The 16,385-nt window shown below is 44.6% G+C and overlaps 1 protein-coding gene across 1 annotated transcript in view; it reads left to right on the top strand.

Annotated features, from left to right (window-relative positions):
• Window positions 1-14,016, top strand: part of KIAA0319 (KIAA0319 ortholog) — a 44,346-nt gene extending 30,330 nt beyond the window's left edge. Inside the window, exons 15-21 of the mRNA XM_066579432.1 lie at window positions 2,247-2,385; window positions 4,355-4,514; window positions 7,146-7,288; window positions 8,052-8,174; window positions 10,156-10,246; window positions 10,578-10,669; window positions 11,534-14,016. Of these exons, the coding sequence (XP_066435529.1) occupies window positions 2,247-2,385; window positions 4,355-4,514; window positions 7,146-7,288; window positions 8,052-8,174; window positions 10,156-10,246; window positions 10,578-10,669; window positions 11,534-11,712 (927 nt within the window). The 3' untranslated portion in view covers window positions 11,713-14,016. The remainder of the gene's footprint in view (window positions 1-2,246; window positions 2,386-4,354; window positions 4,515-7,145; window positions 7,289-8,051; window positions 8,175-10,155; window positions 10,247-10,577; window positions 10,670-11,533) is intronic.
• The last annotated feature ends 2,369 nt before the right edge of the window (window positions 14,017-16,385 follow it).

Genomic DNA, 16,385 nt, shown 5'->3' with positions numbered 1-16,385 from the left:
CACCTCAGCCATTGACTAACGGGTCTCGCTGTATGCATGGAGGGACCTGTCTGTCATCCTCTAGACCAGGGGTGTCAAACTCATTTTCACCGAGGGCCACATCATGCTTATAGTGACCTATAAAGGGACGATTGTAATTGTAAGACAGTATAGTAAGGGCCCGTTCACACAAGCGTATTTGCGTACATAATATGCAGTGAATAGAAGCCATTGATTTCACTGAGTTCATTCACATGATGTTTATTTTCACACAGCAGGACCTATTTTGTTGCGTACTACGCACCCCAATAGACGATTGAAGTGAATGGGCCGCGCAAATACGTGGTGAATGCGCAGGAAACCTATGTATTCCCTGCATATTTGTGCAGCATTTCAGTGGGCCCATCTGCGTTCTTTTTTGCGTGCCCAAATATGCAGGCATAAGCGATTTTCGATTGCGCAGATACGCAGCGTAGTTGTGCGACCGAAATACGATTACACCCGTGTGAACGAGCCCTAATAGTGACCCCTATAGTGGTCGCAGTAGTAATAGTGACCCCTATAGTGGTTACAGTAGTAATAGTGACCCCTATAGTGGTCGCAGTAGTAATAGTGACCCTTATAGTGGTCGCAGTAGTAATAGTGACCCCTATAGTGGTCGCAGTAGTAATAGTGACCCCTATAGTGGCCGCAGTAGTAATAGTGACCCCTATAGTGGTCGCAGTAGTAATAGTGACCCTTATAGTGCTCGCAATAGTAATAGTGACCCTTATAGTGCTCGCAGTAGTAATAGTGACCCTTATAGTGCTCGCAATAGTAATAGTGACCCCTATAGTGGTCGCAATAGTAATAGTGACCCCTATAGTGGTCGCAGTAGTAATAGTGACCCCTATAGTGGTCGCAGTAGTAATAGTGACCCTTATAGTGGTCGCAGTAGTAATAGTGACCCCTATAGTGGTTGCAGTAGTAATAGTGACCCCTATAGTGGTCGCAGTAGTAATAGTGACCCCTATAGTGGTCGCAGTAGTAATAGTGACCCTTATAGTGGTCGCAGTAGTAATAGTGACCCCTATAGTGGTCGCAGTAGTAATAATGACCCTTATAGTGGTCGCAGTAGTAATAGTGACCCTTATAGTGCTCGCAATAGTAATAGTGACCCTTATAGTGCTCGCAGTAGTAATAGTGACTCTCATAGTCGCCCCAGTAAAAATATTGACCCCACAGTGGGCTAATTACTAATAGCGACCCCCACAGTGGGCTAATTAGTAATAGCGACCCCCACAGTGGGCCAATTAGTAATAGCGACCCCCACAGTGGGCCAATTAGTAATACCGACCCCCACAGTGGGCCCAGTAGAAATAGCGACCCCCACAGTGGGCCCAGTAGAAATAGCAACCCCCATAGTGGCCCCAGTAGAAATAGCAACCCCCATAGTGGCCCCAGTAGGAATAGCAACCCCCATAGTGGCCCTAGTAGGAATAGCGACCCCCACAGTGGCCCCAGTAGGAATAGCGACCCCCACAGTAATATTAACCCCCTCAGTAGTAATAACCCCTCAGCAATATTATCCCGTCAGTAATATTAACCCCCCCCCGAAGTAATATTACCCCCCCAGCAGCAATATTAACCCCCCCCCTCGCCCTGGCAGCAATATTACCCTCCCAGCTCCCAGCAGCAATATTGACCCCCCCCTCCACCCGGCACCAATATTAAACCCCCCGGCAGCAATGTTAACCCCCACCCCCACCTCCACCCAGCAGCAATATTAACCCCCCAACCCATATACTTACCTCCTCCTTGCTGTCATCGCCGCTCTCCATCTGCTCGCGCTGAGCCTGGGTGCACACTGACATCAGTGTGTAGCCCAGAACGCTTCCTCCCTGAGTCCTCTCCTGTGGAACTGAAGAGCAGGGGACTCAGGGGAGGAGGATGCCCGCTGCACACTGACGTCGCAGTGTGCACTGGGATCAGCGGTAACAGCGCGATTACCAGCGGGGAGCTGCGGCACCCCCGCTAGTAATCGCTGCAGTGGTGGGCGGCCGTCGGCATGCCGTGGGCCACATAACATGAGGCAGCGGGACGGATTCGGCCCGCGGTCCTTGTGTTTGACACATGTGAACTATACAATGCCATATCCTTTATGTAAAATGGGCATTTGTAAAGTTTCATTTGTGATGGGATTCTATGTCTGCCGTCGATGATCTATGTAGGTTTCCTTTTTCATATCTCCTCCTTACAAATTATATGCACATGTCTTCATTTTCCAGGATGTGATGGACTCATCTGAGAATAAGCCAGTTCTACACCTCACCAATCTTGTAGAGGGAGTATATGTCTTTCAGTTGAAGGTCACAGATGCCAAAGGAGATTCAGATATTGACACAGCAACAGTGGAAGTGCGTCCTGGTATGAAAGTTTAAAAGACAAGATGGCAGATGTAGAATAGGGAATATGTCTAGATTATAATTATTGGAATGGAGTTGAGCACAAAATATTAAAATGTCAATTTTCTAAGTTTACATCAGCTGTATGATCAGTGTTGCATGTTGTTGAAATGATAGGAAGCACAATTGATATCATAACATGTTAGCCAGCACACTTGACCCGCACCATAGTCAACTATCATTCCATCTTTTTCACCAATGAGCCATGGAGCCAGGAGAGTTTAAAGGGTTGCCGTCCGTATAGTGGTTGCAATGGTACCCATTAGTTCAGGTTAAAGGCTGTTGTAAGCATCCATAACAGGCTGGCCTAGAGATTTCTCTCATGGATTCACATGGAATATATGACAAAAAGATTGTGACATGCTAAACCTAACTAAATACACCTCTAGTATCTACAGTTCAACAATAAACCAAGCCACCTCTTCAATACATAACCATAACCCAGGTATATGAAGGAAAATATGGTCAAATGAAAATAATCCAAAAAATCCATTTTATTAGCTTAATAATAAATACATATAAAGAGACAGTCAGCAAATGAGGTAGCAATGTGGGTGCCAATCCCTAGAGCATGCGCCGTAAACTGCAAACAGGTTATAGCAAATATAAATCCACATACTAAACACATAAATCGGGTGAAATGCTCAATGCCATATATCCCAAATGCATCCAATACAATGAGCCTCACATATCAATGGTTAACAGGGAAGGTATACAGATATGGAAGAGTACAAAAATAGAACTCAATTCATATAAATGTATAACTAATGGTAAGCCATCACCTACTCTGTACTCCGGCACCCACACACCAGATGCTCCGATGTGCATTTCGCTAAGAATAGTTTTGTCATGAGGCTAATATTAAAAGCAATTTGGACTATATATATATATTCCGATATGGGGCAGGCAGCACATGTGCGGTGTGCAACCTTCACATGCCTTACTACTCAAGTCTTAGTGTCAGGGCTCAAACCCAGGAGCGGCAGCTCTCCCTGCTGAGCTATCCAGCCATCTGGACTGCTCCCCTGCTGGACTTAGCCATATTTCTGTGCTTCTGATTCGACTCCCTGTCTTGGCTCCGCCCTGCCTCTTCATTGGACATACTATAAAAGCCTGGCCCTTCTACAGCTCCAGTGCGTGATTATTGTACTCCCTGCCAATAGTCTAGCTTCTGTGTCTACCTGATCCTCCATACTTGCAAACCGCTACCACCTGTTACCGACCTCAGGCTTTACTCTAGCTACACTACCTGATTGCTCCTTTTGTACCGCAACCAATACCACCTGTTACCGACCCCTGGCCTTTGTCTGACTACTCTATCTGTCTGCTCTGGTTACGATAGAAGAGGCTCCAACCCATAACCAGACCGTTACCATATTTCCACTTTTAGAGACTAATTGTATGTCATGCAGATGTACACGGAGCGCTAATGAGTCCTCGTGCCGCTGTGCAGGAGCCCTAAGGGGTTCTATACTAATAGTGACTGATAACATATCCTAGCATTGTATGCAACTACGGTAGTATGCTATCCCTGTAGGCCCAACCACTGGGACCCCCACATTGGTATTGCATTTCTTTATTCACTTAATAGAGGCTGAAGGGCAGATGGCACTCCAATAAGCACTGCGGCCCCAGTGGTTCATCCAGCATGATAAGCTCCATTTTACATCTCAATAAGTAGAAACGTAAATCCTGTTATTCAACCTCAGTAGCAATAAGGCAAATATAAAGTTACTAAATAATATTTCGGTTTTTCAGTTTATCAACCTGTAGTCACACCTGTAGGCTAATAGATTAGTCTTTGTGAATGTGAGAGTGCATGCTCTGAAATGTGCCTGATTTTCCCAATATGTAATAATAGGCATTTTTATTGCTATAAAATGTACTTTTTCTTTATAATCTTTTATATTTTTTTGCATATATTTTTAAAGATCCACGGAAAGGAAACTTAGTGGAGTTGATTTTAGAAGTTGCAGTCAGCCAACTAAGTGAACAACAGAAGGACACCTTAGTGAGACAGCTGGCCGTCCTCCTCAATGTACTCGATTCTGACGTGAAGGTTCAGAAGATACAAGCGCATTCAGATTTAAGGTATTTTTTTTAATCTTTATTAAATACACTTAACATAATTCCTAATCAGTATCAAAACACATATATAATATGATAGCAGACATATTATTTTTAAAAATTGGCAATCTTTACATGGTCACTTGTATGATATGCGGAGAACAAATCCCAACATGTTCTATCTTGCTGCGTGATCTCACAACGCACCCCTATCATTCTCAGTGGGCCAGCAGCAGCAGTGGCGGCCCCATTGAAAGCAATGGGAGAACGTCAGGTTCCTTTGTCCCAGCTGTGGTAGGGAATTCTTTCCTCCCCACGGGAGTGCCATCATCACTGAACACTGTGACAGTTCTGTCGATTAGTGTAGCGCATCACTCACTACACCTAATGTGCATGTCCAGGAGTGTCAGGGCGACGTAATGACGGCTAACACAACGCGTCACTTACTACATTTGTATCTATACGACTGCCCGACTGCATAAGCGCGCCCTCAGAGGGCGTGACTATCGAGGTCAGTATGAAAAACTAACTGTTCCTTTCCTGAAGCCCGTGGATCACTACCTAAACAATCAGGAGCACTATATTTATAGTGTCTCCAAACCTTAAACATATTGCGCTCTTCACCCTGGATAACTGTTCAAGCGATTGGAGATATTCAAGACACACGTTTATTGTTTGACATGGGTTGCTATGGTTGCGTTCATAATTGAAAGGAGACATGACAATAACGACCCACCCACGTCTTCCTTTGATTGGATGATGGTACTTCACACCCCAAAGAGGAGGGTTAAACAGACTCCTATAAAAGGAACTATGCTGGCTGTTGCTCAGTTGCACTGACAGCCCACCATCAGGGCGGTCAGTTTATCTGTTTGTTATTTTATTCTATCCCTCTCCTTATCATGATAGGGTTATTGAGCCTTCTAAGCTAGGGATATCTATGCCATTATAATCGATACTATATTATAATCTGTCTAGGGTTAGCCTTAGTTAGGAATAGATGGGAATAAGATAGTTTATTTTATCAATATGAATGATTCCAAAATAATTGAAATATAGGAATACTATTAGAGAGCGCCTCTGCTTCTCCTTTACCCTCCCCTATAAGAAGTGTGTTACCTTGGTGCATTGAATCTGGGAGTTGGTTGATTTCGACCCTTTTAGAGAATTATATTCCCAGCATTTTATCACCATTTCGGTAACAGACTATTGATGTTAAGTCTGGCATCATAGTGTCAGCTTCATCACACTGAGGCGCCTCTATATCCAAGTATTCCTAAAATACGGGGAAATATAGAATCCTATTTCCCTCTGCATGGGTCAGACAACTTAGTCATTGATACATATTTTTAATGATTTGTTATTAGAGGCTATCTGTGCCCCTGATGAGCTCTTCCTTGAGCGAAACGCGTTGGGATAATTGATTTGTGTCATCAGGGCTAAGTGATTTGAGTTATCGACCAATGATCTAAAACATCTCTTGGACGTATATCCTTTGCCAATTAGCTAAGTGAACGGTGTATTAATACATACCTCTGTTGGTCATTCTTTCTTCATCTATGACCCAGATGATTACATCTTGAGCTAATTAGCTAAGTGAACCGCGGACCTATATATACCTCTGTTGGTCATTCTGTTTTTCTCTACCAATGACCCAGAATTCCAAACATCTAGAAATACATCATTTCTCTCTCTATAAGTGACATATGCGATAAACTTCTAATATATCTGAGCAAATTTTGTGTTATTCATGTAATATTTATAATTACCTTACTGAATATTCCGGAATATATGTTCGTTCAATAGTTTTGATTTTAGAATATGTATTCCTCGCTGAAGGCAACTCAGTTCTTCTATGTAGCAGTCCAGTTTCGTCAATCATGACATTACTGCAAAAAGAAATGATGGTTGGGTGGGTGTCAAAGGCATTACACGTAATGGGCACCATGACACCAAATGTCCTTCAGCCGAGAACCTGGGAATGGTTCCGACAGACATAGGGGCCTGTAATGTTGGCGCCACCTGCCTCTGGATGGCGGACAATGAAACAGTTGGAGATGCTGATGCTTGTCAGACAATCAGACAATTCTCTCGCCCGGTCACCTTGTGTACATGCCCTCACTCATCCACTGGTCCCAACACCTCCCAACAGTTTGGTCAGAATGGCCCAGTTGACAAGCAACTTATCAATATAACCATCCAGCTTCTCACATTCCAATAATGCGCCCCTCTCAAACTCTGTTAACTGGGCGAAATCTCTTGCGTCGTAGTGATGTCTAGTGGTCAACAAGCTCTACAGAAGCGGAAACAGAGGTCACTACACACAAGGAGCCTCCAAGAGCTGCATTATAGGCCAAGGGGGGAAACACTTTTAGGGCCTCAGGTGGCAAGACCGTCCATCTAATCACCACAACTCTCATTATTTGTATATCTGCCTGAGATGTAACTGCATGCCGAATTTTGCAGCAAAACGACAACTTCTTCTAGGGGATTGACTTTCTTTTGTGACATTGTTTTTGTTTCAATGTGCAATAGATAATGTACAGTGCTTTTAGGTCCATTCCTAAAAATACAATTTATATTGCTTGTTTGCCCTAACATTGTAGTGTTATTTCTTAACTCTGAATGACGGGATCCTTTTGTTTCCATGTACAGCACTGTGATTCTCTTCTATGTACAGAGTGGTCATCCGATTAAAATACGAAAATCGGTCGATGTTGCACAGATGCTACAGAAGCAACTTCTAAAGAAAAAAGCAGATTTTCTTCTGTACAAAGTGCTGAGAGTGGACAGTGCTGGTAAGTGTCACTGTATAGACTGAAAGTATTGCAGTGTATTATAGAATATAACAAGAGATGAGTGAGTATACTCGCTAAGGCACATTACTCGAGCGAGCAGTGCCTTAGCCGAGTATCCTCCTGCTCGTCTCTAAAGATTCGGGGGCCGGCGCGGGTGACAGGTGAGTTGTGGCGGGGGGGAGAGAGGGAGAGACAGATCTCCCCACCGTTCCTCCTCGCTCTCCCCCGCCGCTCCCCGCCCTCCGCTGGCCCCCGAATCTTTAGAGACGAGCGGGGAGATACTCGGCTAAGGCACTGCTCGCTCGAGTAATGTGCCTTAGCGAGTATACTCGCTCATCTCTAAATATAACGGATTACAATGACTGTTAGCAATATTCATTATATCTATGCTACATTTGGTTCTCATGGGATAAAATCTGTTTCAGCTACTGTAGTACTCATTATACATTCTTTAAAAATGTTCTTGAAAAGTATTATGTGTAGTTAATAAAGGTAACAGCAAACGGGCGCTAATAACTATGATTGGCTAACTGTGATTGGCTGCAGCAGCCTGTAATTGCAGCCTCTAAAAAGAGTTCCGGCGTAGAGAACAGATGAGCAGCGCTGGAGCCGAGGGACCCGGGAACGGGTGAGTATAGTCTAGTTTATTTTTTTCGGGCATGGCCAGCTATATTTAAAAAAAAGTAATAATAACTTAGAAAACCCCTTTAATTACAATAGGTGTTTGCACATTTGCTAAACTTACCTAACCTTTTTACTTTAGTGTGCCTTCTGAAATGCTCAGGCCATGGGCACTGTGACCCGATAACAAAATCCTGTATTTGCTATCCATTTTGGATGGAGAACTGGTTACGCCGTTATGTCAGTGACGGAGAGAGCAATTGCGGTAAGTATATTTCCAATTTACTTTGTTGGTCTGCTTGCATTTTCATTGACATTGTGAAATCTATATGGCGTGTAGTTCACATACAATATGCATAGCCAAATGTTAGCCACCTACTCCTGGACCAATAGGTGAACTTTAAAGGGATTCTATCACCAGGTTCATGAAGTTTGAGCTGAGTGGTCAGTCTGCATGATGTGGGCAGGGAGAAGCCAGTGTGGCCCGCCTCTATGACTCGGAGTCAAATTCATGAATCTGGTGACAGAATTCCTTTCATTCATGTCCAACAATATGACCTAATGTTCTAAAATTCAGAAGAAAAGTCTGTTTTTAGGATTCACTTACCTACAATTTTCAGGTAAACTGAGCATTAAACTTTTACAGGGTCAGTCAAAACTCTCCATACAGTCTGCATACATGTTTATTCCTAGACAAATGTTACAAGTTAAAGAATGTGTTTGATGTGTGCACCATCCATACCAACACATAGGCGGATTTTCTCCTCCCAGTTTGCAAGCACGCTGTTCAACACGTTTGGGGCGATCTGTTTGCAGGTCTGGGTGATATGCCACTTAAGATGGGCTACATTTTGGATTTTTTCCTGATAGGCTGAGGCCTTTAGGCGGCCCCACAAATAGGAATCAAGCGGTGTGAGGTTGGGCAACCTCAGTGGCCTCTCCGGGTCCCTTCACCCTACTAGGCAGTGATGCACCGCAAACGCATAATGTGGCAGGGTGCCATCCTGTTGAAAGAACTGTGGTAGTAAGCCATCTTTATTGAAGACATTTGTCATTTCTGTCTCCTGCAACATTTGCCGGTACCAGTAACCATTTAAGGGTGCTATAGATGAAAAAAAGACACAGAAGGTGGTGCTTAGCAGGATGAAAAATCCAACAACTACAGAACCATGGGCATGGTTGGTAATGATACAAAAATGTACTCACACTTTGGATGGGGTGAGGACGTAGGCTGGCTTGGCTCCACCCACCAGAGATCCAAGGAAGCCTTAGTCGTAATTAAATGAAGATGTGCCCAGATACCACACCATGAGTTTGTCACCACCCTGAGATTTGATGGGCATGGTCCATTTTGGTTCTTGACTCCAGTACTGTATTTTCTGTTGCTTTATTTGCCCATTCACATACAAGATGGCCTCGTTGGAGAACAGGATGTAGTGTGGGGAAGTTGGCGTTCATTGCCAAAGCCCAATCACAAAATTCAACGCAGCATTCTGGACCGTTCTCTATCATCTGGTGCAGCAGCTGCATCTTATACGCATGCCACTTGTTGGTTTGCAGGATGGGGACCCCATTTGACTGACTCTCACCGGTTTCAAGTGACACACGTCGGATGCTCTTCCTGTAACTCTTGACAAAGGCTGCCAGAACCATGGTGGCTATTCCTTCATGTGAAGCTATTTTAGGGCACCCTGGTCATGCCACATGATCCACGCGTCCCGTTTTCTTGAACGTTTAAATCAGTTTCACAACATAGTCATGCATAACTTGCATGTCATGTGTCGTATTGCATGTCATGGCCCAATGACATGTTGATCCCAACCCTGCCAGCAGCATCACATCGATCCATTTTTCCTGTGTCAATGGCATTGCATATGTGGACCTACAAGACACACCTGGATGAAGATTTTTGACTGATCCTGTATATTCTTCCTCGACTGCTGGCCAGTTGCTATTGCTATATATGTGCATTCACACAAACAGGACCACTCTTATCCACAGGCTGTATCTAGTTTTGAAACTTAGTCCTATTGAAGCCAATCCAATACCAGACACAGATCAAGGCAAAAAAAAACGGACTTGTATGTGATCTCAAACATTCTTTTTTTTTATTTTAAGAAGATCCTGCAAGAACTTTAGGACTTTTACTGTCAATTTGATGATGTTTCATAAAAATGTTTGCATTTTCCCTATCAAGGCCAAAGTGATCGTGCCTCTTAGGTTTTCCTAAATGTCTTGTATTGCAGATTGGAGTGTTCTCTACATCATTGTACTAACTTTTGCCTTGGTTGCCTTCCTAATGGGACTGACATGGGTCTGCATGTGTTGCTACAAAAGGTAAACCTGATGGATGGAAATGTCTTCATTTGGTTCCGTTGTTGTAGAAGAGGAGTTATATATAATGTAATGTAAAGTATATTTAGTGCCTAAGTTTCTAACCTATGAAGAATAGACTGAAGTGTCAGGATACTATATTGTACAGCGATTACCCAACCATTTTCTCCCATTGAACGTTATTATTTCCTAAATCGCCATTTGTAAACAATTTTGGTCTTGCTGTAAAAATCCTTAGCCGCAAAATCAATGCAAAGATTCTACATGTGAATGTGGCCTAAATCTTATTTTTTAGTATGATATGTGCACATAATTTGTATTTTTTACATTTTAGCCGCAAAAGGACGAAAATACGGAAAAAAACAAAGTATACTATCCTGGATAACTTTGATGAGCAAGAAAGAATGGCATTAAGACCCAAATATGGTAAGTAGTAAAACGCCTTCCTGTCATATATACAACTATATACGTCCTACACGGGGTCTGTAGCTGCCTACAGCATATGCTTTTGATAAACTGACCTCAAGAGCCGAGCCCATTCCATACCGGGTATTGGCTGTCTTTGATAGTTAACACCTGCCCACAACAGCTGCGAGCAGAGATATTCCCCTAGCGCTGCTGTGATCATTTGCCTATTAAGGACTTGCCTATGGATCGTCTTTAATAGGCAACTACTTATCACGGGATGCCATCCAGTTACAATGGCAGCCTGGGGTTTGTGAAGACCCCCAGGCCCGCCATGGATGTCTTACTATTAAGTCCTGCTTGTGGGATTTTTTTACCCCATCTCCAAGAAAAATTGAAGCCAGTCATCAAAGAGTTGTGTTTACCCCAAAATGGTACCAACAGAAACTAAAGCTTACCCTACAAAAAAACTCGCCCTCACACCGGCTTTTAGATGGTAAAATACGGTGATATGAGTATATAGTTAGTGATAGAGATGAGCAAACGTGCTCGTTTAGGACAATTACTCGGTCGAGCATTCCTTTTTTTTGAGTAACTGCCTAATCGGGCGAAAAGATTCGGGGGGCACCGAGGGCGAGCGGGGGGGAAAGAGAGAGAGAGCCCCCCCCCCCCCCCCGTTCCCCACTGCTACCCCTGCCGCCCTCCGAATCTTTTCGCCTGAGTAGGCAGTTACTCGAAAAAACATAAGACGTTCTACCCAAGAGATCACATGGATCATACTCTCCAGTGATCATACCGAGTAATCTCTAGTAATTGTGTATATATAGGTTATTGGTCTATGCAAGCGGCATGAGCACTGACATTATCCTACAATGTATTCCACAGGTATAAAACACAGAAGCACAGAACATAACTCCAGCCTCATGGTTTCAGAGTCTGAGTTTGACAGCGACCAAGACACAATTTTCAGTCGTGATAAAGTGGATCAGGATAACCCCAAAAACATTTCCAGCGGTTCCCTCAAAAATGGCGCACCTTTTAATTTCAGCTCAAAATGCAGATAAACTTTAGTCCATAGAAAAATTAAATGGCTTTTGCTGGAAAATATAACTGACCCAAAACGAGGATGTTAATGTTTACAGTTTGATTACAGATTAAAGTGAATGTTCACCTTTAAACACCTTTTACAGCTTACACATAGATTATATTTACATAAGAAGTTCAGTACAAGAATTACTTGTATTGCCTGGATCATACTCCGGAGCTGCCCTCATAGTTCTGCAGTCTACAGAGCTGAAATATCAATGCATGTACCGAGATTTCTGTTTTAGAACCAGCACAATACAGTAACGTGGTACAGGAGAAACTCATGTTCTCACTCTGTGATAGAAGCTCGGTTCAGTTTCTAGGGGCGTGTTTGACTCCAAGCTTATGACTCTTGACTGTTTCTAATGACAACCAGCAGAACCGTTAATACCTTTCTAGACTGTAGTAGAGGGTGTAGCTCAGGATCTACACAAAATAAGTGCAGCGATGTACTGTATTTTCGAAGTTACTCAACTTTTTATGCAAGTTATATCTATCAGTATTGTAGAAAGGTGCTCAAAAGGCAGAGATACCTTTTTAAAGGGGTATTCCCATCTGGTTAATCAGGTTTAGGTTAAAGACGATGCAATAATCAACATAACCAATGGGACTCTTTTACGATAGCAGATATTCTTGGATTCCCAAGCTAACTCATTGTCAGGGGTTATGACCACCTCAGCAATCTGTGACCGTGCTTGTGCATGGACGCGCTTCTTTTGCAGATGGGCGGGATCTTGGGGGCATGCGCATTAGCTCCTGGCTGCCCACTTCTCTCCAGTTCTAGAGCGATCTATAGGGTATACAGGTAAATAGCACAATGATGTCAGCACAGCACCGTTGGCCTAAAATGTCAATTCTCAAAAGAGGTCCCACCAATAGAGTCGCCAAACACAAGAAGCAGACAGTCAGGGATTTGAGTCAGGGAGATGGGAATACCCCTTTAAGTCATTATTGTATGTTTTTTTGCTTTTGCTTAGTTTACAGACATACTATAAAGAGAAAAATGCCCAAAATACTTTTAAAAAATATTTTATTCATCATTACATACAATTGTACATGCTAAGAATGGATTTTTGGATCACTCCTAAAACTCTGACCCATTCTTCTTTTCCTGTTTGGATATGGGGCCAAGTTGTTCAGCACATGCTGAACTAGTACAAATGCGTTTATGGATCGAGCCAAGAACGAGAGGAGTGCAAGCCCTTTGCAATCACATGTTGACTGCAAGAGGAGAGGGAGGTGGTGCTCAGTCACGTGGGGCTGTGTTGGCACATCACCAACGAGGAAGAAACTACCCAGCTACTGGCACCATGTTACTGGGGTTTGAGATGGCAATTCCCGGCAGAATTAAGAAATAAAACAATTATGTAGTATATAATTACTTTATAAGTAATTAGGAGTTAAGAGCATCATTTTTGTCCTCCGGATAACCTGTCATTTGGAGAAAAAAAACGAGTAACAAAGAAAAGTGACTTTCCAATATAATGTCTGCACCAATGTTGTCACATGTATGCGCTGTACAAAATCTGCAGCCATGTAAACTGTATGATTTCAGATATCCTTACACTGGTTTCACATCTCGCTGGAACCTCCGTTCGAAGGGTCCGGCACAAAATACCGGTAGAAGAAGCGCTGCATGCAGCAATTTTTCTTCCGGTATTTTGTGCCGAGCAGCTGAGCAAAAAACGAATTGACACTAATATAGTCCATGGGGTCTGTTTGGTGCTGTTCATTTCCGTAATAAGGCAACTCATTTGTCCACAGGGATTCCCCTTTCCTGCTCCCTGAACTGAGCAGGAAAATGGAATCCCCAATGCATATGTGAAAGTAGCCTTACAGGGTGAGACACCATGGACAATGCAGTCACAGTCTCCTTGGTCATACTATTAATGGACAACAATGTTTTCTACAGCCCTTACCCATGAAAAAATATTGCCATAGGTATTATATTGGTAAGTTGCCCCCTCTTCATATCACATATTTTGTATAAGGCATATCACCTAAATATTTTTCAGATGTTGAAAACTAGACTGAAAAGGATGCTTTTTTTGGGCAAATTATCTAGCATTTCATTGTATATTTTCCAAGCAAGTATTCTAATTTTACAGTTGTTTGTTGGGATACAATATTTACGGTCATAGCGCCACTATGTAAAGGTGTATACTAGCTCTACAATGTGTATATATAGTACCTGAACTGTACGTCACTTGGAAATATTTGCTGAAATGAATGATTGTTTTGAATACTAATCAATCAAGTAAAAGTTTGTACTGTTAACTATTTCCAGTCTCCGGTTCGTCTTATTTCACAATATGAACATTAGAGGCATTGAGATTAATAATAAACTAGCAGAATTACTTGGCTTCGCACAGTCTATTTCGTGTAACTGTTTGTGAATGCTCAAATACTTTGAAAATAGTCTGTTGACGAGTTAGGCCTCATGTCCACGGGCGGGGCGGGTTCCGTGGGTGGGAGTCCCGTTGCAGGATCCCACTCTGCCCACGGCATGAGGACATTCCAGACGTGTGCGAGTCGTCCAGCGTCTCCTCTGTGCATGTGGGCAGATGCGCCGGCCGGCACGCCCCTCACAAATGCGCAGTGGAGATTTCCCCAGTCGTCTCCACCACAGCACCAATTGAGATTGCCTCCTCCTGATAGGACAGGAACACACTGAGAGGTTAAAAGCTCCCCCCCCCCCCTTCCCCACTTTCCTCAGTGTCTTCCTGTTCTGCCAGGAGGCAGGATCTCTGAGAGGGGCTGGTGGAGAAGCCAGCCAGGATTACTTACAGGTGGATCGGAGGGCAGTGGGTCAGCCTGTCCTCCCTTCCAAGCCAGACGACTCCCGGGACACCACATGGGGTGGTAACCCCCGGGCCAGGTTCCTCCCGCGGCGGCCCATGGGGGGTACAAAACGGGAGCCTCAGTCCCCCTCGTCCCCCCTGCAGAGTTACAGCGTGGCGCTCCAGGAAGCCCTTCCACGGCGGGGGGCTGCGCCACGTGTCCAGCGCGATGATGTCATCGCTCTGCATCAGGAGTGGAGGGGGCAGGGCTTAGCGCAGGAGCGCGTAAATTTAAAAAAATAGGAACCTGAGAGAAGCCAGAACAGACCAGCACTACAGGTCGCAAGGTGTCTGCAGCACCGGTATAGTAATGAGTGCTCCAGCCCCAGAGACAGCTGAAACCTCAGCCTTAGCGGCCGTAAGTAGCCAGTGCGGCAAAAAATACAGTGCAAATATCCAGTGTATTGTGTATGGAAAAATTGCATATTTACCCGCAAAAATGCTTTATTTGTCAGGGGGATAAAAGAGACATCCCCCCCAGAACAAAACTCAGAAAATGCGTGGAATGCGGGATAAGACTGCCAGCTACGTACCAGAGGCCTCTATGCAAGGCATGCGTAGCTAGGCTAGTCAAAGAGGAATCGGGGGGATTCATGGAGGACGTTAGGAAGCTGGTGAAAGAAGAGGTTAGATCAGCCCTAACGTCACAGCTGGCGCCGCCAGCGAAATGCCAGAAAAGGGCGTATGTTCCTGACGAGCCTTCCGACTCCGAGAGTTCTATCGGGTCGGAGCAAGAGGAACAGGCGGCCAAGGAGTCCTCACATGAGGACGACTACAAAAGATACTTAATCCATCAAGACGACTTAACGGAATTGATTAAGTCAGTCAGGGCTACACTAAAAATGGAAGAGCCCAGAGAACCACGTACCCTACAAGATGAGATATTTGGGGGACTAGGGGAGAGGCGCAAGCATACCTTCCCTGTCCACAAGAATATCACCAAAATAATCCAGAAAGAGTGGAGGAAACCAGACGCAGGCTCCTTCTCCACTAGAGGGGTAAAAAGAAGGTACCCATTCGAGGAGGAAGTTTGCGCAAGCTGGGAGGAGGTACCTAAGGTAGACGTCCCAGTGGCCAAAGTAGCCAGGAAAATGACCCTGCCCTTTGAGGACGCCGCACAGTTAAAAGATCCCATGGATCGCAAAGCTGAGGGCCTTCTAAAGAAATCATGGGAGGCAGCGGCAAACATACTTAGGCCAGGGATCGCAGCCACTTGTGTGGCGCGTACTCTGGGGGTATGGCTAGAACAACTACAGCTACACCTAACCAATAAAACGCCGAGGGAACAGATCCTAGATTCCCTTCCGATCCTGCGTATGGCAACAAATTTCCTAGCGGACGCCGCGGCCGGAACTGTCAAACTCTCGGCGAAAGCTACAGCCCGGTCTAACTCAGCCAGAAGAGTGTTATGGCTGAAATCGTGGTCAGGCGACCTAGCCTCAAAAAATAAGCTATGCGCCCTCCCGTTCTACGGCCAGTTTTTGTTCGGACCGGACCCTGACAAGATTCTAGAGAAGGCGGCCGACAAAAAGAAGGGATTCCCAGAAGAAAAGCCACAGAGAGGGAAGACCTTCTTCTGGGCCCCAGTGCAACAGCCAGAGGCCTACCGAGGCAAGGGCAAGACAGGCCGCTGGAGTTACCCCAAGGGGGGCAGAGGAAGGAACATCCTCTTTAACCCCCACCAGGGGGAGCCAAAGCAGAGACCCTGACGCCATCCCCGTAGGGGCAAGGCTGGGGAGCTTTGTGGATCAATGGGCCGCGATTTGCGAAGGCCCATGGATCCCAAAGATCTTACAGCAGGGATACCGGAT

Source organism: Eleutherodactylus coqui, chromosome 9, assembly GCF_035609145.1.
Source record: "Eleutherodactylus coqui strain aEleCoq1 chromosome 9, aEleCoq1.hap1, whole genome shotgun sequence".
Classification (NCBI taxonomy): Eukaryota; Metazoa; Chordata; class Amphibia; order Anura; family Eleutherodactylidae; genus Eleutherodactylus; species Eleutherodactylus coqui.
Note: the sequence above shows the minus strand (reverse complement) of the source record. Positions and strands in the feature narration are given on the sequence as shown.